General features: G+C 40.6%; 1 protein-coding gene across 1 annotated transcript in view; it reads right to left on the bottom strand.

Annotated features, from left to right (window-relative positions):
- Nucleotides 1–563: 563 nt before the first annotated feature.
- The window catches only part of LOC122786303 (solute carrier family 45 member 4-like), a 34348-nt gene continuing 8612 nt past the window's right edge, over nt 564–26299 (bottom strand). Inside the window, exons 2-14 of the mRNA XM_044052502.1 lie at nt 15076–15264; nt 11940–12119; nt 11587–11777; nt 11306–11492; nt 9994–10449; nt 8886–9157; nt 8251–8412; nt 7661–7760; nt 7481–7561; nt 7266–7396; nt 6582–6650; nt 6333–6487; nt 564–5401 (exon numbers count right to left, since the gene is read on the bottom strand). Of these exons, the coding sequence (XP_043908437.1) occupies nt 5218–5401; nt 6333–6487; nt 6582–6650; nt 7266–7396; nt 7481–7561; nt 7661–7760; nt 8251–8412; nt 8886–9157; nt 9994–10449; nt 11306–11492; nt 11587–11777; nt 11940–12119; nt 15076–15264 (2357 nt within the window). The 3' untranslated portion in view covers nt 564–5217. The remainder of the gene's footprint in view (nt 5402–6332; nt 6488–6581; nt 6651–7265; nt 7397–7480; nt 7562–7660; nt 7761–8250; nt 8413–8885; nt 9158–9993; nt 10450–11305; nt 11493–11586; nt 11778–11939; nt 12120–15075; nt 15265–26299) is intronic.

Raw genomic sequence — 26299 nt, 5'->3', positions numbered from 1 at the left:
CTATAATCACTGTTTTCTGACATTTTGTGGACCAAATGAACAGATAAATAAATCATGAAAATAATGTTTTTTTGCAGCATTAATCTGAATAATCTTCCTGGATATACGCGTAAAGTAATTATATACAAAGTAGTTCCACAATAAAACAACGTGAAGGTTTATATCATGTTTTTGACGTGTGGTTGAGAGCGGGTAAATAATGCAACGAGTCACTGTCGGGTTAACTTCTGAGTAGATTTTTTTTTTTTTTTAGAGGTGAGTTTCATACAGTGTTCATCCAGAGTCCTACATATGGAGGCTCAAGCATATTTACAGAACACAAGATTTATATATATATATATGTATATATGTACAGTCTTTATATAGAAAACAAAAACCTCCTAACAAAAATAATCATCTTTTTTATAGCAGCAAAAAAAGAAGAAACTAAAAGAGAAGTATGTATATGTACATTGTTTTTACCAAATAACAAGGCATATATATATATATATATATGCATATATATATATACACATATATATATATGTATATATATACACTTTGCATACTTGCTTTTCCCAATCTTTAAATATATACGCATCTCACTCCTCCATCATTAACACAGTTTACAAGAGGCAGAGCCACACACACACATACACACACATACACACTAACTGACACTGCTGCCACTGACAGCTGCTGGCTGGAAATAATAAAACTGCGTCACCACAATGGCCACATTCATTCATTCAGTGATCGGGACAGTGGAGCCAAAATGGCTGCCAATGAAACCAGGGTAAAGGCCAATCTGCTGCGTGTGGCCCTGCCTCAAGTTACAAGAAAAGATTAAAAATAATAACAATAATAATCATAATAAAGACATTTACTAGTTGAGTTAAAACACCAGAGCAGACAGACAGAGTGGAAAGAAACCTCAGGTATTGCAGCCATTGATTCCGGAGTGAAAGTGTAAACCAGGTGATTTGCAGAGAACAGAAACGCAAACACTGAGATGACATTTTGAAACACACCTTTGCTTCTTTTTTTTTTGCTTTACACGTGAAAAGCTGTGACGTGACTGCTCACACAAACACACTGTTCCATCTGTGACAGCGCACAGCATAACGTTTAAGTGTGAAAATTGTCCTTTTCAGGCAAGAAAACTCAAAAATAAATATCCACACTTAGTTTGTTTTCTTTCGCAACAAAGCTCTACTGACTGGTTGCCTTTTGTCTCAACTTAAAAATGTGCAAGTTCTGTGCAATGTCAGACTCCCCCTGGCATGTCATACATGAAAACAATAAATGACTTCCACTGAAATCATCTCACATTCATTGACCTTTTTTTTAAAAAAAAGAAGAAAAAAAATGAAAGAAATATCTTAAGTGTTTAAGTCACCAGATGGAATCAAAGGTAAGAACTCAAATCTCCTCCGAAGCAGGCCAAGCGAGTGGCCGCGGTGCCAGAACATTCCAGAGACACAGACGAGTAAGAAGGCTTGGGATATTAAGAACAACCCCCTCAAAAAAAATGAAAAGAGAAAAGTTTTCCACTGCATTGGAACAGAAACACTCAAGTTGCACTTCAAGTATTCACGGCTTGGGAGTTTCTCACCGATGCTTTTCCATCCACACGTGCGTTCAAAAAAAACAAGATGAGTGCAGCCTGGAACTTTACAACCCACAAATGTGCAAAAAAAAAAAGTCCGAAAAGTCACACGATGCTTGTTAAGAGTGAACTGAGCCGGACCCAAGCACGATGCTTCAAGAGAACAAGTTGGTCTTTTTTTTGTTTGTTTGTTTTACACACTTAAGTTTCAAAACAAAACAAAAAAAGGACATAAACATCCAGCCATGCATTAGAAAATACATCCCTGACCTGATTAGGCCAATAAAGGAAAGAGCTTGAGTGATTATACTTTGGTGTTCCACACATGCATTATCGCTGTTCTTGCATGCAAACCATCCATAAACCAAAGAGAAAAACTTCACGTTTGTCCAGTCAAACTGAAGTTTCTGTGTCCATTTTTTTCAATCCAGAATATTTTATTGCCCCAGTGGTCACAGAAGCCGTGCAAAACCAAGGCACCTGTACCTCCTTGTCTTTTGTTCCGTCCCCTATTTTTTTTTTTTTAACTGACCCAGAATCACAGTCAACCCAAGAAGCTTCTCTTCTCTTTACTCTGCTCTGGAACTAACTGAATGTACCTGAAATTCTGGAAGGAATTTAACTTGTTTGAACATAACAACCCCCCAAAAAAACAATAAAACAGGGTTAAACTGTACAGCAACACCTGCTCATATGAGGGAAAAAAAGCATCATAAGTCAGTAAATTGTTTTCAAAAACTCCCCCAAAAACATCCTGCACTAAATTCTAACATAATGCTTTTTCTTTTAATAAATGAACCCTTCACCTTTTACATGTCCATTCCTTTCAATTTGTATGGTTCAGCTGATTGAGCTGAAAGGAAAACTGACCCCGAATCCACAGCTTTTTATCCTGAAAAATGCAGGAAAAACAACAAAGAAACCCTGCTCTTCCCGCCACAAAACCTCCCACAGCTCACCTGATTCACAGAGGCCGATATTTGTCACAATACAAACAATCAAATCTTTCATTTCACTCAAGATTTTTTGTTCTTTTTAAACATCCAGCTTTGTCAGCTAAGAAACATTCTGAAGATTAAGATTATATAACCTCAGGCTCGAGACTTTAATATCCATTTTCTTTACCACGTCTCCTTCTGAGGGTCACAGGAGGAGACAGAGGCTGCACTTGAATGAAAAATGACTTTGATTAATATGTGTTTTAAATCGCTGTAGTTTTACTTCCTCATCGTTGTCTCTGCTGAAAAAGTCAAACTGAGTGAAGCTGTAATTGTTCTGGGTCTGCGTTGACTTTGTGACAACAGTAGTGTCAAATGTTCTTGAGTTTGAACATTTAAAGCAACTCTTATCAAGTCTACGATAAATATGCAGCTAAAACCAGCGGCCCATTAGCTTAGCTTAGCTTATCTTAGCATTAAGACAGCCGGTATCTGCCCAAAGACAACAAAACTCTGCCGACCAGCACCTTAAAGTATTACTGATTAACACCGTTTTAAATTAGTTTTTTTTAAACATGCATAAAGACCAAACATGTGTTGGTGGGAGGACGTTGTTATTGTTGGACAGAACGAGCTCATGTGACTGGCGATAGCGTCATATTTACCACGCAGACAAGCAGAGTGGTAACAAGTTTCTCCACTAACCACAGAGCAAAATAAAGCACATTTTTAAGTGTCAAACTACTGTTGTCTTTAAGTAAATACATTTCTTCACATCTATTCCCTCTTAAACTCCAGTTCACCAAACCACACACTGCAGTAACTGGCAGTTAAACCACTACTTTATTCGATTCTCTTTTAAAGTTCAACCAAAGCAGGACCACAGTCCTCCACCGAGGCTGAAGCAACAAGGCCCTAAAACAGTGACGATCTCTTTTTTTTTTTTTCTCCAAATAACCAGGATCCATTTATAAATATGATGGTGTCCATTTGAGACACTGGTCATTTCTGGTATATTTACTGGATCCACTGGAACAGCGCAGTGTCAGGGAACTCCGCCCCGCTGCTCACGCACATAAGACAAACAAAACCAAGACGCTAAAAGTCCTCAGATGCTTTTCTGATTAAACGCCGCAACGCTTTCATCAACAACGGCTCAGCTAACGTGCGATTAGTAACAAACTTTGTGTTAACAGCTTTTCATGTTAAAAAAAAAGAGAGAAAGAGAGAGAGAAGAACTCCACATCTCCATTCTCCTCTGCTGTTTGGTTTGTTTTTCTCCGCTCCTCTAACATGCAGCAAGTAGGTTTGTCTGATTTTTCAAAATAAACAGAAGCATCGTTGTCATTATTGTCTCTGACTGCTCCAAAACAACACACATGAAAATAGTATTTGGGATTTTAATGCCCTGTATGCCGCAGATATTGCATCTTTGCTCTTTCACTCGATAAACATCAACCTAACACTCACAAAGAGAGCTTATTTAACGCTGTCCATTTCTTTTTTTTGTCCTGGATTCAAAGCTAAATGAAAAACGCTAGGTCTTCTGTTTTGTGACGAAAGGCAAAAACAAAACACCTGTGATCTGCAGAATCTCCTCCAGGAACCAGACTCCGGGGCCTTAGTTTCACAATTTGCCGTTTTCCAAAAGTCTCGAGAGTCTTAAAGCTACTGCAAAGTCGAGTGTGTTCGATTTATTTTGGTGAACGCTGTGACTCCAACTTGAGATGTCAAAGTCAGTGATCAGACGCACACACACTCTCTCTCTCGTCCAAAAGTGTCCACATCACGAGGCAAAGATTCGATTGAAGCCGTTCCACAGCGAGGAAGAACCTTTTTTTTTTTTAAGTGATTGCAGCTTCAAAGAGTAATGTTCATCAACAGCGTTCATTATTTAGGCGTTCATACGATTCAGATGTAGAGGTGTGCGCGTGTGCATGCGCGTGTGCATGCGTGTGTGTGTGGGTGCGTGAGAGTTTGTATAAGTGTGAATCCCCTGAAGTTTTGTGTCCAGGCGGCTGCTCAGTAGCACCTCCTAGAGGCCCTGAGAGACGGAGTAAACCTCACCTTAAAGCAACATTATGCAACTTTGTTTTAAGTTAAAATAACAGGTTTCAAATAATGTTGTCTTGACTTGTTATAGGGAGAATGGTGTTTTTCCTCATTCTCAAACCAGGCCCGTGAACGCCTCTTTTCACTGCACTGAGTAACTTCATCTCCAAGTATGTAACTTAATGATGTTGAGAAGATTGTAAACTGATTAGAAAGTAGCTTTCATCTTTGAAATTAAGCGAGGAAACCTAAAACTATGAAGGGATTAATAGTCTTTGTTTTAAGTGTCTTACGTGTCTGGATGCTGAGGAGCAGAGGAAAAGTTACATAGTGTTGCTTTAAAACAATGACCCGTGAGTGACTCACTTATCGTCGATGTGAGGTTTAAGTGGAAGGAATTTTCAGAGACAGCTGAAACAGCAGCGCTAGGACCAGAATGATTTCTTCTTTTTTTTGCAGGGCACGAGGGTCTGGTATGACACTGGTCCCATGTCGGATTGAGTTGTTTACTGCGGCAAAGTCCGAATTATAGAAAGCAAGGACAGACTTAAAGAGAGCTCCATCTCTTTGTTTTTTTGTGGGTCATCCTTGTGTCTTTTTCCAGCAGCACTGGTGATGAAAGTGAATTCAGCCAGCCAATCACAGGGCAGACTCGTTTTCAGTGTGACAGGAAGTGGTGGTGGTAGTGGCTTTGCCCTTCTTGTTGAGTTTCAGAAAGCTGGGTTTCTCTATCGCCACGGCAACAGCCGCTTCACCACTGCTTGGATTTTCCGCCGTCGTCGCCAGGGCTCGCTTCTCGGACGCTTTGGCTGAGTTCCCCTCCCTGCCAATCACAACAAGAATCACAACTGTAACAAATGGAAAAGTTCCACATTTGGCTTATTTCTTCACTTTCTTCATCAGGTGATTATCATCTGTGCAGGTTCATAGGCTCATTGATGCTGTCGCTCAAGTCACGTGATGTAACACAAGTGTTTTCCGATCTCAGATCTCAGAGGCAGAAAGGACCGATCAGATTAAACACAGCCTAGGTAACGCTGCTCTGTGCTGGGCACTTTGAGCACCGAGCGTCTACATTGGCGGAGCTGCACGCCTCCGACAACATCGCTGGTGCAAAAACCACATTTTAAAATTCTAAATGATTCATTTCTTGCCTCAAATGATCTTAAAACTACATTCCGCGACAGAGAAAAAGTTGTATAAGTATATACTAAGTCCCGCCTCTAAAATCAGAAGAAGTTGGTATTATGGTCTGTATTTATATAGAGCTTTTCTAGTCTTGATGAACTGCTTTACACTATAGTTTTCACCCATTCACTCATTCACACGCTGCAACATGGGGTTTAAGTGTCTTGCTCAAGGACAAGGACTAGCAGGGCCAGGAATTGAACCTGCCACCTTCCAATTGAAAGACAAATCACCTAACCACTGATCCACCATGGCTCAATGCTCACTCTTCTCTTTTTTAATACTTTTACTCCTAAAACTTAAGTACATTTTATATCAGTAAAATGACTTTGGATACCGTCATATACTTGAAGACTTTAACTTAAGTAATATTATAAAAAGTGACTTGTAACATACTTGTTTTTAATCAAGTGTCCTTAAGGCAGTGTTAAATAAGCCTTAAGCCTTTAAGAATGATTTGCATGTGGGTCAATAACTGTATAATAACTGTTGACCTTGGAAATTAGCCTAAAGGTCTACATTCAGTTTCCACAAAGCAAATGACTAAGACCAGGTGGTGTTCTCACCCGCTGTTGGGAGATGGGTAAATGACCAAAAAGCACGCAGTGAAGAATCCAAGGAGGGAGCCCCCAGAGGCGACAAGGGGAATAACACGGACGCTGCCAACAGCTTCCACCACTGCACCCAGAGCTGAGGCCACCAGGATCTGACTGATGTACACCTGCACAAACACACCAGGTGAACTGAAATCAGACAGACTTCTTAGCCAGTACACAGTTAGTGAAACCTTCTATAGAGACAATGTGAACACACACCTGACATGATAAGATGGCACAGTCGATACCAAAGCCTCGCCGGGAGTTACCAGGACTGTGATGGATGTACTGCAGCACGCAGAGAAACATTAACTCAAAACTAATACGAGTTAAGAACAAAGATTATTTCAAAGTTTTAACATATCACCACCATAGTATGCTTTAAAGCAGAGTTTCCCAACCCCCGCTAGAACACACCTGATTCAAATGAATGGCTCGTTATCAGGCTTCTGCAGAGCTTGATTGAATCAGGTGTGTTGGAGCGGGGCAACGTCTAACGCATGCAGGGCAGTGTTCACTGAGGACCAGGGTTGGGAAACACTGCTTTAAAGGTCCAGCGTGTAACTTTTAGGAGGGTTTATTGGCAGAAATTGAACAAACTAACCAAAAGCATGTCTGTATGTGAGTGTGTAATCGCTTAAAAATAGAAAATGTTGGGTTTTGTGTAGCCTTGGAACCAGCCAGAGTGCATTTTGCCTTTGAAGGGGAAGTTTACAACACAAACAAAGCAGAACAACATGTTTTCTCATGTGTGACGGCCAACACAATGCTTAGGTAAAGTTCTCCATTTGTTACAATCTACAGTCTCACCATTAGGTGTCAATAATTCTTACACACTGGACCTTTAACACACATATTTGCGCACACTAATGATCAAACATGTGATACCAATTCTGCCAGTACCTCTTTCATTTCGTGATACTGTCCTAGCAGAGCGTAAGGGCAATAGGAGATACTCATGGAGATGATGCCCATACTACTGATCATCACCATGGCAACATACACGTTAGGGAAGATTGCCATGACAGCGGTTCCTGTAAAGGGGAAAAAACACTTATTAGCTGCTCATATGTATTAATACAGATATTTTTCTTTCTGTACTGTGCAGTGGTTTGTACCAATAGAGAATCCAAGTGTTCCAAGGATGTAGATGATCTTGATGCTCAGGTCAAAGTTGTCAAGGTACTTCTGAAGGAGAGCTGGAAACAAAAAGCACTAGTTGTTATTTTCACAACTTTACAGCCAGAGAATGAAAATAATTGCAATTTAACATGACAAGTGAGACTGTGAGCTGTTACCTGAGCACGTAGCAGCAGTCATGGCATATATAACCAGTCCCCAGCATCCCATCTGAACGCCTCTGTGATAGTTATCCAGCAAAGTAGAGTTTGTAGGAGCCTGAGAGAGAGAGAGAAACAGACATCTCTATATGATGAGCCAACTTCTATCCTACTTTGCCAAAAAAGTCATTAGCTCATTGTGGATTTTCCAAAGAAACTGATGTCACTCCACCTGCAGTGATATGAGACATCATCAGCTTGCTGATATAAATCAAGTTTATCCAGTATACAGTACAAGGTGACTCTTCTGTTGTTTTTTCCTGAATCTGTAGTGGGGTGAACACTGACATGGCACTTTTTCTTTTAAACTTTGCACCACTGAAGTATAGAGGAAGTGAATGTCCTTATTCTGTCAGACACAAACACATTTGAAGGTGTCTACTGAATTCAAGTCAATTTTCAAACTACTCTGAATTCATTCAAATGTGGAGAGCAATGTAATCAAGTACAAACCACACAATTCCACTGTATTGTGTTTTTATACACAACACACTTCTCACAAACTGACACATATAAGCTTGATAAGTATAAGCTTTAAATGCTCGTACGGTGGGATCTCCGTGGTAAATGACTTGTCCCATGAAGTCGGTGAAAAACACGGCCTCGGCGATGATGGAGAACCAGGTGAACAGGTGACAGGCGCACAGTCGTAGAAGCTCCGGAGGCATCTTCAGCATGGAGAGCCACAGCAGCCGCACAGTGGTCTCAACCTAAAGTCGGAGAAAGAGAGGAGAATGATTGTTACATTAGGCAAAATCTTTTTATGAAAAATCTTTAAATGGTGAAAAGATGCCTCTTGAATTGATGGTGCGTTCTACTTGTAATCGTAAATTGAAATTCCCAATTTGGGAAAGTCATGGCAACCTCTAACCTCAATAATTTCAGTGTTAATTGTGTTTCTGTCTTATTTGTTACACATTTTGATTTCTATTGTGTTATTGACAGGTGCTGAACAACAACGGCTAACTAATAATGGCAATGTTTTCTTGCGACTTCTCAATTGGAACGCGGTCGCCTTGGAGGTGACGCCAGCCCCCGTTCTGACTTCTGGCATAAATGGAACGCACCATAAATGAGTCTAACCTCCACTATGAGGACGACTGCCTGATTACCAGTACATTACCAGTAGCAGCAGTAGTATTAATAGCACCAAAGTGTGTTATTCGGCTTGTGAATCCCTCACCTCGCCCTCTTCACTCTCTGTGTCTCCGCTGGAGGAGTTGGTGTTTCCACTGCGGTGTCTGTTCCTCTGTCTGCTCCTCCTCCTGTGTCTGGCCTCCACTTCGTACAGGTCGTTCATGCTGCGAGACGGCTTGATGAGAAGCGCGGCGTTGGCGCGGCGGTAGCGGTAGCGGTGGCTCCCCACTCGGCCGTAGTAGGAGAAGGTGCATGACGGCTGGCGGTAGAAGGTGTGTCGGTAACGTGACTGCCTCGTCGGAGCTCCAGTGCTGGCAGCTGGAATAAAAGATAAGATTACTGAGATGAGTAATTCAGACAACATTTTTTTTTACCTTTAGCAACAAACTTTGACATATTTTTCATCGTTGCTTCACATCTACATACATATTATTGTAAATATATTGAATCATTTTTTGACAGGGCAGGAACATCCTTGGGAAATTGCTGCGGGAATAATACACAACTCCTTATATGGACATCCTGGGGTGTGTGTGTGTTTATAGGTCACATCTCCAGGCTTTAAAAAATGTTTTTTTTGTCTTCTTATGTGTTTACGACGAAGTATTAGTTCCACATTGAGGGAAAAAAAAATTCACAGACTTAATTTACGAGATAAAAGTTGTGAGAATAAAGGCTTAATTTAAGAGATTAAAGTTATACATTTAGGAGAATAAATTCATAATATTCTAATATGTTGTTTTAGAAGAGGAAAGCAAGAAAATCTACCTATTCTAAAGTACAATTCCACGGAATGCTCCACAGCCCTCATTTTAACAACTCTCCTATTAAACAAAAGTTTAATAATTGTACAGAAGTCACAAAATAAACTATATTTCTTTTATAACTTCTTTTAAAACTTTGACGAATATCCAAATTTAAGAAATTCAACACTCAGGTGTGTTATTATGAAATGAAAAGAAATGTTTTTCTTCATTTCGCTATAGGTTGTGCTGAAAAAAAGGATATAAAAATCTCTATATTGCACATTTAACATAATAATCGGAAAAAAGCAAATTAAATGCTCTGTGTTCTAAGGGTTAATAATTCATCAAAATTGTTATTATTATTATTATAAAAAACAAAACCAAAAAAAATACTCAAAAGATACCAACCTTTGACCATCCCAGCCCGATGGGCCTGTCCTTTAGAGCTCAGGCTGTTAGTGTGAACTCTATCAGCGTTGGTTCCACTGGCTAACAGCTGCCCATTCATGGCACGCTGCTCATTGAGCTGGTTGTGAAGCAGAGCCTCCTGTCTGTCTTCATTCTCCATTTCTTGTAAGAAAGAGGTGAGACGGGAAATCCTGGGAGTGACGGCGTGTGTTTGGTGGTTGTCGATTTGAGCGCGGAGAAGGTCCTGGCTTCCCGCGCTGCTGCTGCGTCTGATGTTGCTATACCTGGAGGGAGTGTGATTGGGGTGGAATAAGTAGGATGTCGGCGGCGGCGAGCCGTGATAGGGCGAAAGGCGGTCGGCAAAGATGGACGGCTCAAGGTGGCACAGGAAAAACGGATCATGGTCCAAGTGGTCGAGAGTGCAGTCTGCCATGGCGAGAACGCTGTCACTTTTACCTGAAGACAGACGAGGAGAAGACAGTTTAGAAGAGAGCAAACGAGCGGAGATACGACTGTAACAACATACTCATACTGTGAGATGCTTGAGAACCATTTGTAAAACTACAAATATTCTCTGTTTTATTAGGTTTTGTGCTTCATCAGAACATTTTGGTGATTTCTATTTATTATTCTGCTTCTGTTTGGCCTGTTGTGGTGAACAGAAGTGATCAAGCAATACTATCAGACCTGACTAAGAGAGCCCTTGTGTGTATAGCATGTCTATAGCAGCAGTGCAGGGGCAGGAAGCATTTAACCTGTGAAACTGCTCAACAACCGGGTATTTTGAGCAATAGAATCCACTTCTGACTTCTTGAGCACTTGTTTTTGTTTTCGGCCATACCTTCAGTAGTTAGCTGTAGGCGACAGGACGTGCTTGAGTTAAGCTGATGACAGAGGGGTGAACGATCAACTTAACGACTCTCTAGACAGAATTCAGCCTCAGAGGTTTTTTCAGAACTGAAGAAGCCTCTTGGATGAGAGGTGAAACATCTTTAACTTAACTCAAGCAGGTTCAGTCGCCTCCAGCTGACGACAGGAGAAAACCATGACCTGGATCTATGACCTACACTGATATTCCGTCATACCTGTTTGCAGTCGTCTCACTTTACTAGCACAATATTCCTGTTGCTGTTGTCTGTCTTAACATAAAACACATGGGCTACGTGGGAATGTCGCCAGGCAACTCACTCGAAATGGAAATGTGTTTATATTCAAAGGTTAAACACTACATTTTTAAATACTACTTTAAATGACAACTGTGACCACACATTCCATGTACAACATGAAGGAGTTTTCCTTTTCTCAGACTTACTTCTCACGAGCTCCACCTCTAGAAAGTCCATGTCCATATCACCTGGCTCTGAATGGTCATCTTCATAGGGGTCATAGAGGTTGTAGCTGTCCATCGTGTCATCTTCTCCGATCATTTCCAACTTGGGAGCGAGAAGTCCAGTCCTGCCGTTGGCTGATAGTTGCTGGTTGGCGGGATCTGGACTCTCCTGGTGAGAGAGGAGGGTGTTTTTGTGTGATGTTAAGGAAACCAGGACAAGTTTTTTGTGTGATTTACTTTACATTTTGACGACATTGGATTACCTGGTCCAGTCTGTCATTTTGGGGAGAGTATTGCTGCTCTTCGATGCTGAAGAGATGCAAAACCACAGACGCAGAGAAGAGGATGGCAGCAAAGAAGAACAGGATCTGCTCCTGGGACTTGAAGGCTGCTCCGAGGAAGGTGTGAGTCCAGTCTAAACCGCCAAGAGCGTAGCCAACTGCGCCGCCAAGACCTGCACATAGAGTCCAACACACAGGTTGAGCCGACATGAGCCCAAACATACTCCACACTGGTTTTTACTTTTACCTTCTGTACATTCAGTGGCTACAGGACTGTGAATGTATTTAACAGGGTAAAAAAAGTGAAAGATGTACGTGTCAGACATCAGCCATACCCGCTGAAGCGGCGTGGATGTTGAGCGCCATGTCTTGCTCCTCTGTGTCCGCCACGTCTAGCAAATACGCTCGGATTGGTCCCTCTGTGGCGTCTGCACAAAAGTCCAACACCACGACTCCCAGCACGGTGAGAACAATGCCAATCGGTTGACTTCCTGGCTCATCGCCAAAAGACAGACCTGATGGAGAATGACGGAACATTATTTCATCGCCTGTAGAGCGATTAAATAGTCTGGGTCCCAGGCAACACAGAAACAGAAAATACTATTGACAGCATAGAGTAAACTGCTCAGATCAGAAACACTATGTGATCATCAGATCATAATTATGAGAGCATTTTATGTTTTAAGATATTTTTACAGTAGCTATATATTATTATTATTATTATTGCTTCTAACAAACTGAAATGTAAATGTTAAACCTTTATGTAAACAAATTGATGCAAAGAGCAAATACAACAACACAAGTGTAAAGGTGCTGTCACTGCGCTCAGAGCTGTACATTTGATCAATACATTATTCCTGAGGTCACATTTTCCACTTTACTGCCTTGCCGTGTACTGTGTGTGTGTGTGTGTGTGTGTGTGTGTGCGAGCGAGAGCGAGAGTAGTAGTAGAAATATTCGACAGTGTGACACACAACATGCTTCAGAATCTGAAATCAATTAACATAAAGGAGACATGTGTGTTTTATGTGTGTGTGTGGGGGGGACACAATGGAGTCACACTACTCACTAGCAACTAGGCAGACAGACAGGAAGTGAATTGTGATTGGCTGTGAAGGAGAAGCAAACAGGAAGCATTTCCCTGTGAACTGCCTGCTCCTGTGTTCCCATGTCAATACACACACACACACACACAGACACACACACACACTTATTCACAAACATATACAGGTTAGACCTCGTTTCCCATGTCAACCCATGTCGTTCACACACATTCAGATATACACAATCATGGAAATGTGCACGTCACGTCATTGTATCACCTTATTTCTCATATCCAGGTCATTGATTCACCCGTTCCCATCTCTCCCTCTCTCTCTTCCATGTGTATGTGCACATGCACACACACACACACACACACACACACCCTAAAGTGACCTGAGTACCAACCTCTGGGCAGAAGAATGAGGTGGAACATAAATGAATAGAAACCAAATTCAATTTGGTGAGAGAAAAAAAACAGTTCACACAGTCTTATTGTTATTTATAGCTTTACTTTGTTCTATTAAAAGTCATTTAAAAGGTCCGGTCTGCTATTGTGGCACAGCAGACGTTTGACCCATGTGGTTCACATTTGAAAATGGAGCACGTAGAGTCATTTACGTCATTTAATTATGTGGGAAAAAGCTCAAAATCAGCAGAGTCTAAAGTCTAAAATTGAGGACAATATCTCAAGGTAGGGCTGCAACTCAAGGTCATTTTTATTATCAATTAATATGTACACAATACACAGTATTTGATGGTTTAACTGTAGAGTTTTACTGAAATGTCACAGCGACTGTGTGCGCACGCATTCGCATGTGTGTGTGTGTGTTTGTACAGTTAATCTGTAACAGTAGTGATCCACTGATTACACAAACCTTCCCTAATGAGCGTGTGTGCATGTTTACACGTGAGCAGCAGCAACACACGGCTAATGACAACGCAATCCGGAACTACGCTGATAAAGTTAGTGCTCGATCAATATCCGTGTTGGCAGCTGATCAATTTACTTTGATTAAATGAGATGAAAATGACCTTGTCATGACATTTGAGTGACACAATAAGCCAAGGGCTTGACTGAGGGCAATGTCCCCACAAGGATAGGACACTCAGATTGCGATGCTTTGCAATGTTCTATTTCGGATTCATTTTTTATCTTTTTAAAGTGTGTTTCAACAGTTTTAAAACTGTGTTAACTGCAATGTCACAACGTCATTTTAACTTCTCCTGCTGTGTTTAATCATTTCTTGTAAAGCACAATGGATTGCCTCACTGCTGAAATGTGCTATAAATGTGCCTTAGGGAGGAGAGTCACGATGTTACTTCTGTGGGATGAAAGCAACATTGTTGTTATTGTTTTTCCACTGCGGTGCTGTCAAACTATTAAACAAGTTAACCAGCACATTCAAGCAAGAATGTAAAAACAATATTTATGGAATCAGAGCGTCATTTCTTGGCATTCATTTGATCCCCAAGTTACATTGTTAACATAGATTTTAAAACTGCTGTGAATTGCAAATCGAATTGCAAATTTAAACATGTGATACATTTGTGATTAAATTTGTGATTACGTATTTACATATGCTACTGTTTGAAAATGAAATATGTCTCGATTTGTCTTTCTGAAAACAATTCCCGTCAGTAGCACGGCTCTCAGTAAACTGCATGTAACATGTTACTCATCCCACGTGCAATAATCTGTAATTTCAATATACATGTTCAATCCTGTTTATACTGTGAATATCAAGCCCAAGCTGTATGCTGGTAACTTAATGTCTATAACGTTCTATTTTGTACCTTTTTGTAGTCTTATAGTTGTACATTCACAGATGTGAAAACGCATGTTTATTATTTATTACCTTTAACTTTACTGTCTTTGCTGCTGTGGAACTATTTTATCTTATCCCTGAATGCTTTTTAAGAGTGTAGTGGTTAGCACTCTTGCCTTTGCAGCAAGAAGAACAAGGGTCTTCCTGCATGGAGTTTGCATGTTATCCCCGTGAGTGTGTGGGTTTTCTCCGGGTTCTCCGGGTTCTCCGGGTTCTCCGGCTTCCTCCCACATTCCAAAAACATGCAATATGGGGATTAGGTAAATTGGACACTCTAAATTGACTGTAGGTGTGAGAGTAGGTGGTTGTTTGTCTCCATGTGTCCCAGTGATGGACTGGCGATCTGTCCAGGGTGTGATCCCACCTATCACCCTAGGATAAAGCGGTAGAAGATGGATGGCTGGATTTTTAAGAGTGTGGATTATTAATCACTGTGATTAAACTAGGATATTGTGCATGTGAGATTTAGCACCATCCAGAGCATCTTGTCAAAGAGTAATGCAGAAAAAGTGGCGACAATTAAAAGGGACAATAATCAGGACAAAGAAACACACACTACACCGTTGTGTACGTTCTCACAGACACGCGCACACACACTCACCTATCAGTGATCCATTGAGAAACAGAGCCACTCCTAACAGCGTGCCGATACAGAGAGCCAGGATGAACGGTCTCCTCCTGCCCCATCGCAGAGTGCAGCGGTCGCTGGCCGAGCCGATCAGAGGAGTGAACATGAGGCCGAGCACTGGGCTGAGGAACCACGTCAGGCTGTAGTACTGCTCTGGAAGACCTGGGGACACAAACAGAGAGTCTACGTGTCAGAAAATAACCAGTACACACCATGAGTTTGTATGTTGTCCACAAGGGGGTGCAAGTTACATCCACAGTATTTGATCAGAATAGATTGAGGTGAATAAACAATGGTAGAATCATCAGCCTTTAAGACAAAAACAATTAAATTAATTAACCAGGAAAACTACTGTTTAGTAATATTACTTTATTCTGCAATACTAACTATATGTATTTTTTTATTGGATAAGCTACTTTATTATCCTCTTGGGTCACTCCATGTACCATGTATCCATGTACACCCTTATCTTTGCATTTAGATGTTAACTATCTAAATAGTTGAGTTCTACGTCGACAGGTGTCACATGACGAAAACAACATCAAAAGGTTTTAAATTTCATTGATATTGATAATTAGCACTATAATTAAAGACTGATTTTGGCTGCTTGAAGAATCCACTTAATACTTATTTTCAAACTTCTTTATGGACAGAAAAGACTTCTTATTAAACACAGACATTTCCCACATTTGTGTGTTACATCTCAAAGTGTGTATGGACAATTCATTATTTATATAGCAAAAGTTCAATATGTCGATATAATATTTATACACTGTACGTTGGTTGTTTTCTTTCAAATAGTGTCAGAACTAAAATTTACTTTGTCTTCCAATTTCACTCTAAAAACTAATTTTCTTCGGATTTATCCTCCACATGATGGTGACGTGATCATGATCGTGAAGTTTCCAGTCTTTATCATCCAGTGTCGCTGCAGGTCTATAAATACAGAGCAACACACTGTATATTGGCCATTGTGTTTGTGTTTGTGTTGTCACCTCAGTTACCTACTTGTCTGACTTCTGTTAAAACCCCAAACAAAGACAAAGAGAGAGAGGGGAAAAGCCATGGCAACCGTGCAACACACCAGGATTTAGCTCAGGTCTATTGAACGTAAGTGTGTGAATGTTCACCCTGGATTATCGCACAAAAGGACAGCAACATCAACTCCCGTGTAAAGGTTAATGAAGAGAAGGAGAGTAGACATTCAGCGATCATGTTTCCTAGAGGGTTTTTGTGAGTAACAGAGACGATTACAGGGGGATTTGCCTTAAGAGCATGAAAGCAAAGGCTCAATCAACATCTAACTGCTTCAATTGTGAGACCAGGTTTCCCTGAAACGCTTGCAAAAAAGAAAAAAGATGATCTAGGATCAGGTATAATAAAGACAGATAGGTTTTTATATTCCATCATACACACTTATGATGCCTCAGAGACACAGAACCATGGTTTTTACTGAGCTGCTGAAAAGAGAGAGAGAGGAGTGGGAGGCAAAGTGAAGTCAGCTGAGTCACACATTATTGGATCAGAACTTTATCATCGTCTCACTGTCAAACTGTCACTTAATGCAGCTTAATGAAAATATATTGACTGACCATTTGGCTGCCGCACAATCCAGACAGGAAGAGAGACGGACACATAAAGCGCTTCTAATGGAGTCCATTTAAATGTTTTATTCAATCTGCAGCATCGAGACAGCAGAGATGTGGAAATGTTGAAGAATAATGTGAGGAATATGACACTGATGATTAACGTCTTAGGGAATAAAAGAAAGTGATGGAACTGAAGACTTCAGATTAGGACCTGGTAATAACATCTGTCTCATGTGATCATAACAGGGCAGATGTGTGTACAGGTATGAACCCACTTAAAATGCAGTGAAGAGCCATTTGAGACACTTTGAATTTACATTATAGTGTGAATTTAAAGAAAAGCACCTTTTGCTTGCTCAACAGCACAAAAGACAAAAAAACTTATTTGGTTGGTAAATGCAGGAAAATCTGTCCTTGAGCTTGAAGCTGATGAAGCTAAAAATGTGTGTGGGGGGTTCCCAGGGAGACTGGACGTTTGTCTGGACAGTTGTTTGTGTCTGTCATGTGAAATCCTAACTGCTGCAATCACGGTATTCCTCGTGTTTTTACTGCAGTCGATGAATCACATGTTTCTCTCAGTCAACAACTTGAAGTGAAGCGAGTGAAATATGTCTGCGGCAAACACACCTATAAAAACACACTGAACAAAAGACATGTACCTGCCCTGTACTTGAGAGCAATGCATTTTCATGCATGGCAAAGTGTTCAGATTGTGTGGCGCACAGGTGTTCGGTAAACAGATTAATGGTTTTGACAAGCATTGTTTTCAGGAAGGCAAACCCGTCGTCAGCATTAACTCAACTGGTGGTTATGCAGAAGTGTCAGGCCACTGTGACGTCAGGGTTGGTAACAGAAGGGTTCATCGTTTTCTGCTTTTTCAGCTTCTTATAAGTGAATATTCTCTAGTTTCCTGCTCCGTATAACAATAACAATGTAAGAAATCATAAAACAAGACATTTTTGTTTGTCGACAAAACAACACATTGGAGAACATCATCACTTACAAGTTTGGTAAACACTGATCAACATTTTTTAACATTTTACGGACCGAACGATATCCGATGAATTGAGAAAATGATTGAGAGATTAATCGATTAAATGAAAATGATGGTTAGTTGCAGCCCTATAGACCATACCATCATTAAATATCTTTTTAAATAGACAATCTGAAACTACAGATTGTCATATTGTCCACTCATACATCTATTTACCGCTAAATCGGAACAAAATTTACGAAACTGACATCATGTTCTATTGAAAAAGACCTGGAACAAGCGATTGAGATCATTAACTCAAAGATATAAATCAAGTGAGCACTAGAATCTTTCCATGGACTCCATGGAATCACCCCCTGGTGGCTAACTGATGCTCTACTTTTCAAACCACAGTCTATGCCCATTTCTTCAAATGTTGTAATTTTTTTATTTGGCATAGAACAAAGAATCATTAAAAACAGAACAATTAAACTGCACCCTCTTTCTTATTGTGTCATTTTCGATAAACACTTCAAGACAATGTTTATTAAATCTAGTGAGAGGCATTTTCTCATAGATTAAATACAAACACTCTTTTTACCAGTGGAATTGCCCCCTGGTGGCCATTTAAGATAATACGGGTTTTAGGCATGTGCCTTTTTTCACGACAGCCTATAATTAGGCATCTGACACTACAAGACAAGGAGGACATACAAAGCTTTGTGGTTTATTTTACAACATGCCTTTGTTTCATTGACCCTCAGCTGAAGAAAAAAACTGCTCAGCAGGGACAGATTTCTAAAGAAGCATGAGATTGAGAATAAGAGGGGGGTGTGTTGGGATTGTTAGTGTTTTTGTGAGAGCCAAGTGAAAACCATCATGCAAAACAAATGGATTGTAAACCCTTTCACTGTGACGTAGGCTGCGGCGAGTTCGCCTAGTTTTTAACCCCAGTTAAAAAGTTCAAATTCAGATTTTGTCAAAAGACTGAGAAAAGCGCAGGTGGTTTTCATAAAGCAGCATCCACACGCAGGTTAGTGAAGCCGAGCTTTCACGGGAGCGCTGCAAACCTGAGGAGCTGCACGTGAGAATAAAACAAAATGGATCTGACTTCACAGCAGCAGCAGCAGCAGCAGCGTGCACTGCACAGTCCGCTCTGCACATTGACCAATTGTGAATAAAGAGCGGCATTGTATGGGGGATTCACAGAGAGACTGGGTATGTTGATCTATCATGTGTGCGATTTGTGCTGTAAACACAACACAGTGTTGTCATTGCAGAGTCAGACTAAATATGAAGCAACTCAGCAACTTCTTCAACAAGACGTCAGCGGGTCGTCTTCGTCCTCAGTGTTTTGGTACAGGTTTGTTTCTGGGACAGTGTTTGCAGTTTGATTTGCAGAACAAGATGATGACACTGTGTGTGTGTGTTATTAGCTTTAATAGGTCATAGATAGTCTACTTTTGGTAGACTTTTTTGGGAGTAAAATGCGACACTGTAATTGTCATCATGTGGATAAAGTGTGGTGTGTTAGGTTATAGTGATCATTTCTGCTTCTATCCGCTCACAGCATGAATAAATGCATTCTTCTAAGTGCAAGAAACATTTAAGAGGTGTGTCTGACTGTCACAACAACCACTGAGCCCAAAAACACACTGACTAGATGTTTAACTCTTTACATGTGAATTTTGGTGTCACCTAGATGTGTTTTTACAGTGATATGGATCATTTGTTTCGTCGAGGGAGAACATTGGGACAATGGAAAGGGACAGGACTGATAAAATAACAACAAAAGCAGGAAAAAATTACAGTGACTGTCTGGCTAAAGTGTCACAAAGTACAGAATGTGGCCCCCCTGTGGCTTACACTAAATAAAATGTTCTTTCTTTTATACCTCAAGATACAACAATAGGACAGAAAAGTGAAGCCTAGGAAGTAGGACAATAAATAAGGACACATATGAGCAGACACCAGTGTCCTGTAGGTGAACTGACATGGTGCCGGACAAATTGCAAATCTCAAGGTTTCACAACAGCAGTTTTGTTTTTCTGGTCTATAGTGTCTATGCTCTGACTCGCACAGTGCATCCTCCTCTCTTTAAACATCGCAGGCCATGTTTCCGTCGAACCTCTCCATTCAGACAGCCATAAACAGGGCTTGACCCTTTGTCGCCATGGTGACCAGGTCTTGGGAACCGTGTCACCACAGGGACTCCATCACCTTTGCTTCCCGGTTCCTAATATGGCTGTGTCATTCACACAGAGCTTCCTGTTGTGGGTTGTGGTGGTTTGTTCAGACGAAGGAAAACTTTGTTTCTCTGTGTGTTTTTTTTTCTCTTCCCACCCTTTCAATCTTTTCTTTCTGCCACACACACACACACACACACACGTAGGGCTGCACATAAACCTCCGTAGGCATTTGTTCATGGATGGAAAACAAGGCACAGTGTAAACACACATGCACGTTCAAATTGTACACACACAATAACCTGCCAAACCAGTGACACGGCCGTAAAGCTGGAGACAAAGTGGCAGATAGAAATCTGTCTGTCTGTAGGTCTGTCAACATCAAAACAGGAAAACAGTTTGTAGTAAACAGTTCCCACACAGACACACACTCACAAAACACAGTCAGAGGCAAGTCAATTAAGATATGTCTACGCTTCCACACACACACACACCTACAAAAATTAAAAAAAAAAAACACATCTGAGTTCCCACACTTTCCTTGTACTGTCTGCAGACACACACACACACACACACACACACACACACACACACAGGGGGAACAATACTGAGAGAATTGAGATGCAGGAAGTATTTTAGAAAGAGAAATGAACACAACCAGAGACATGGGAGGGAGAAAACTGGGAATGAAGGAGTGTGAGAAAGCATTAGCATCAAATAAATACAACAAAAATGGCAGGAGGAGGCAGACAGAGAGAGGGAGAGAGAAGGAGGAAGAAATGTGAAGGACAGAGAGAGGAGGATGAGCTGATAGGATGAAGAGACATACAGAAAGAGAGAGAGTGGAGATGATTCAGTGTGGGAAAGAACAAACATTTTCTCCACACACACACACAGGTGTACTTGTATCACTGTAACCACCCATCACAACTAAATATCTGACCCTAAATCCTCGAGTCGTCCACAATCCTAAAAACTAAGTGTAGCATACACACACACACACACACACACACACACTAAAAAAGGATCTCGGAACACAGACTGTCCATTCATCACCACGTCTGCAGACCTTGTGCGTTCCTCCACACAGCAGGGGCAATTGAAAACTTTCAGCGTCTCGCAGTCAGTCCGACCGCTTCAAACCACATGACCCAAAGTGACTCCCATTTACCTGAAGAATAAATAAATAACTTTAAAACGAATGACATGGCATCATTTCCTTCTTCAAAGGGATGTTTGAGATCAGTTGATATGAATACTATGAGTCAGGCTGCATATTTTCACAACAGTCCTCTCCTTGTTTCCGCACAGAACCTGAACAAGGATTACTGCATGTCTGTTTTTGCTCTCGTACAATTACTTTTGAAATTGTTTCCCACAGTTTCATGAAGTGTGGGGCGGGAGGGAGGAAAAAAAAAAAAGAAACGGCAAAGAAAGTTGCAGAAAGTGGTCTCCGGATTTGACTGTTGTGCAAATGTTTTTGCTCCTGAAATAACACATCATTAGTATTATTATTATTATTATTGTTATTACTGTTGGAACACGATGGATCCCATGACAATATGGTCCATCAGCCGACCTCACAGGAGAAAGACTGGAAACATTATTGCCAGCTGCGTGTGTCACAGCAACAGAGTGAAATATGTAACCATAAAAACATGGGATGTACAAATTTAATCCAGATTTATGTCCAATTAATAATTCATAAATGCTGTGTGTGTTGAGCTGATGATGACGTCAGAAACAGATGCATTATTTCCGGATGGTCACATGATGATCACGTTTACCTTGCTCTTGGATGAGATGATTACTGCAGTGAAGTAAAGGCTCTTTTACACTTAAATGTGCTGGCCCACCTGAGATCTTTAAAGCCGAGTGACGCTGCTGACAAAAGGCAAAAAGGTGTTTTTTCCAGTGACATCACAGATGCACCAGACACAAAACAAGTCCGAGAAAGAAAATAAAATATTATGGTGGTTACTATCTCAGATTAGATTAGAGGAGTGGTTCTCAGACGTTTGAGAAAATATTGAGCTCTCACAGTAACACCATGGTCACCAACAACGTTAAAATACAGTGGCGCAAACAGGTCGTGCAACCAACTTTTGACAGGAGGCAAATTTATTCCCAATAAGATAATTTGCCCTCTCGTCATCCTCCTCTTCCTCACATATACTTCACACGCTGGTATAGTGACATGAGATTAAGATGGAGCGACAGATACGGCTCGCCTCGGTTCGTGGCACGTGATTGGGCGCTTTCCGCAGCGCTGTTGCTAAAAACACCAGACTCCCATGTTAAATGTTGACATTTTAGAAATGTCCTTTGCTAAATGTTGGAGATTAACGCATGCTTTCAGGATTTTTAAGTCTTTTTAACTGATCTAGAGTTCGACATTGTTCGCTTTGATTCTTGTGTCGGACGTCGCGCTCCTGACTATTCCAGGCAGTCTGACCATGTCACATTTTGGTATCGGCTCAGCTTGCTTGGGACCTCGTCAGAGCAGGTACTAAAATTAAAAGTACCAGGTACCACGTACTATCGCTAATGGTAAAGCAAAAGAAGGTGCCAACTGTGTAGTGGAAAAGCGGGACATGACAACCATGGGTTTGAATGATGCAATAAATGACACTGAGCTAAGTTCTAAAAACCATGGATCACTACAAAAATGAACATTAACAGCTAGAACATGAATGGGCATTGTAGAGTTGCACTCAAAGTTAGAACAGACAAAGAATAAATTGCGTTCCCTCTGATGCTGATCAGAGCTGAGGCTGCTAAAAAAAGAGCCTTTTGACCTGGGAGCTACTGCAGATGAAACACATTATTACAGGATTATTCTTATCTTAAAAAAAACAAAAAACAACAACTTAATACCAAAGTGTTCTTTCTGACAAGTATTCTGCTCATTTGTCTTATTCCTCGGTGCCAAGGAGCTCCATTGTTGTCTAAAAGCTATTAAAATAACATTAATGAGTCACACTGCTGCACTGAATGCATGTTCTTTTTTTGTTGTTCTTTCTTCTTTTTTTTTTCCACATATACGGATGCTGCTGCATGTGCTGCATAACCACTGTTGCACTCTGTGCGTGTGTATGTCCACTGTTTTGGTTTAAAATTAAACTCAGCCACTTTGCATCAACTTTGCATTAATTAGCATCAGGCCAAGGGCTGTGGATACAAACAAATCCTCTGTTGGTTTAGGATTTGTGAAAGAACATGTAAAATTCGATGAATATATAATATTGCTGATATTATTATACGTTTCCTTGCTGATTTTTCCCTTTACTTTTCATAAACATCTCAACCCACAGTGATGTCGGGTGTCAGTGTGGACACAGCCTTTCTGACCTGACTAGAAAACAAACAAGTTCCTAATTACGGAGCAAATAAAAGGACTTAACTGTGAACAGGTTGCTCTGAGCTATGCAGGTGAAATAGATGCCGACGGCTCCCACTCTCGTTTCCTTCCCTCTGCAGCAGCTGACCTCATCAACAAGGTCAGAGACTCCCACTCCCACACTCCCCTCGCGCACATTATCTTCACACATTCTGTCACAGTTTCTCCTTCACCAGTTCTTGAAGTCTTCGGCTTTATTTTTCTTCCCCCCCTATTTGCTCAACAAGATCGTACACCGTTTTTTAAATTATGCCTCGGCAAAAGGATTCAGTTGTTTCCACATTATCCTCCAGTGGGTTCTATCACACTGTGCGTCCCTTTGGGCTGCAAACTTCATCAGAAAAGAATTGTGTTTTAAGTGCAAAAAAGTGTTTTGTTTGTTGACAACAAAGTGATAAGTGATATAAATATATAAATATTACAAATGCAATATTTGTAGAAACAACAGTAATGTGATTTATTTTACAATGTGAAAGTTAAGAGTCGAGGGATCTTTTTATCATTCAAAATACATCATTTTCACACTATAAAATAGTCGTGTGTGATATATTTTTGTAGTTTTATTACATATTTTTTCTTTTTTTCTTTTATTTATTATTGCATTATAATTATTTCCAGATGTGAGTTATTTCTGCCTTCATGATGTTGATTATTCTTGTCCTTTATTGATATTTTTCTTCTGAAGTCTAAATAAAAAGCAATTCTGATTCATTGTGAATCATAGTTTTTTTTAATTAATTTTCATATTTCTCTCAAACTTCTCCTCAATACAATGAACTAACATGTGCATCTTCTCCTCCTCAGTAAACAACAAATCTCCTTCTATCTCCCATAAACTCCAAACGAAACAATCTGACCTTGAAGAACGAAACAAATGACACCTTCACTCTCTCCTCCTTCCCCTTCACCTCCTTCTCTCCCTCTCCCCCCCATCTGTCCCATTCCCATTCTCCCATAAACACAAAACAATCCTTTCATATCCTGCGCTGGCGTGAGAAAACCAAGAGAAAAAATGATAAGCGTCCCCGAAAAAGAGCCGGAGAAATGGTGTGAAAGTGAGAGTAGGGCAGAGGTTGTGACGGGAGAAAGTGGGCAGGAAGGAAAGAGGGTGAGAACGAGCAAATGAAAGACAGAGGATGAGGAAAGGAAAGGAGGAAGCAGGTGTATCATTCAGAGGGGAAGACAAAAAAAAAGAAGAAATGTTTGCGATAGCTGGTCTTCAGCATCAGATTTAAAATATTTACTTTAATATTATTATTGATTAGCATCTGGGTGCTGGTTTTACACTAAAACTGAGAAAACTGCGTTTTACTGAAGGCTGATCCTTCAGTAAAATCTGGAAAAATAGGCAAAAGCACATTTTCTGGCCCTTTTATGGTTAAAATTAGCAAAAAAAAGTCAGACACTTTGAGGCTCAGATGTTAAAGGGTTAGTTAGATGTGTGTCGCTAAGAAAATCATTAAACTAATCAATTAGTTAAACAGCAGGAATTCATCTATTTGATGAAGTGATTTGTTCCACGTATCTAATAGTTACTTATTAGTTGCATTTACCAGAGGATTAAATGTTGGGGTTTAATTCATCTCTTTTTTCGGTATAAAGGACGGTACATGAAATATACGGTTGAGCTTAACGTCCTCAAAAAACATCCCACAGATATTTGTGAAGGCCGGAGACTGCAGAGAGGAAAGCAAACACAGAGGTAGCAGCTTGTGCAACACACTAACTGTAACTTCAGCCAGTAATTACGCTCTCAAGGATAATAGATTGAGAGAAGAAATGGACAGAGACAGACAGTAGGGGAGAACTGAATGAGTCATAGTACAGTACTTCCCAGCAGCAAGCGGTGGTGTGAGCATCAATCACAGAAAGAACACACACAAAGGCAAAAACAAGGCGTACACAAGCTGCAACGCCAAGGTCGTCATTAACAAAGTGCCTTCTCAAGTCAAATACTGAGTGATGTATGTGTGTGTGTGTGGCACAGCTGATGAATGGAGGGAGAACAATAGTGCAAGAGCACTGCAAAAGAAGAAATAGATTTTTTTTTGTTAAATATTGGAGAACAATGCACTAAATAACTACAACCTGCATACACACACACACACACACTACACCAGGCCAAAAGTGGTATTGCATTCATCCTTTAAGCTCATGTAATGTGTGATAGCCACTCAATGTGTGTGTCGTGTAATGAATATAAAATACAAACCACTCCTCTCTATGTAAAGGGTGGCATTAAAATTGCATGAAGCCTGCACACATGCACACACACACACACAGCTGCTCCTAGTCAGGAGAGTTATGTAACACCACTGCAGTAAACTGACCTCATACAGGCAGAGTAAGAGAAAGAGAGGCAGACAGGCAGACAGACAGACAGACAGACTGAGATACATGTGAAAAAATCAGGCAAACGCCTCCATAGATGTATTATTTGTGCACTGATTTAATGCCTCCACCATCTGCTGGTTACTTTAAAGTACAGCCATATGTGACTGACAGCAGGGAGGCGGGGCTCAGTCTGTGGCTGACCTATCACGTGCAGGAAGCTCACAACAGCATAACTTACTGCCCTTTCACTAATAAAGTGGGGATCAATAGAGCTGCCAATCAGTCGCTAATCCGACTCAGCCACAGGCGCAGTCGAGTCAATTCAAAATGTCAGGACGAATGAGAAACGTGAGTGGTGATACACAAGTTTATTTGCCGAGTTCATGGTAAAAGTAACGACAACAACAACTCCCTCTTCTCAATAATTATCTCTGACTGGAAGAGGATTTCATAATCAAACATTATCTTATAAGTAACAAGCTTAACTTTGACATTTTGGAAATAAAATCACTATCACTATAGTGACCTTTCACCCTATGTCAGCTGGGACTGGCACCAGAGCTCCCTGCGACCCTCATGTGGAGGATGAAGCGGTAGAAGATGAGTGAGTGAGTGAGTGAGTAAGTGAGTACTTTATTAAACTTTGCTTTCAACCCTAAAATATATATATAAATAAAGTAGAGTGGTGTGAAAGCAAAACACAGAAAAACTGTAT

This window comes from Solea senegalensis, linkage group LG20 (genome assembly GCF_019176455.1).
Source record: "Solea senegalensis isolate Sse05_10M linkage group LG20, IFAPA_SoseM_1, whole genome shotgun sequence".
Taxonomy (NCBI): Eukaryota; Metazoa; Chordata; class Actinopteri; order Pleuronectiformes; family Soleidae; genus Solea; species Solea senegalensis.
This window is presented reverse-complemented; position numbering and strand designations above follow the sequence as displayed.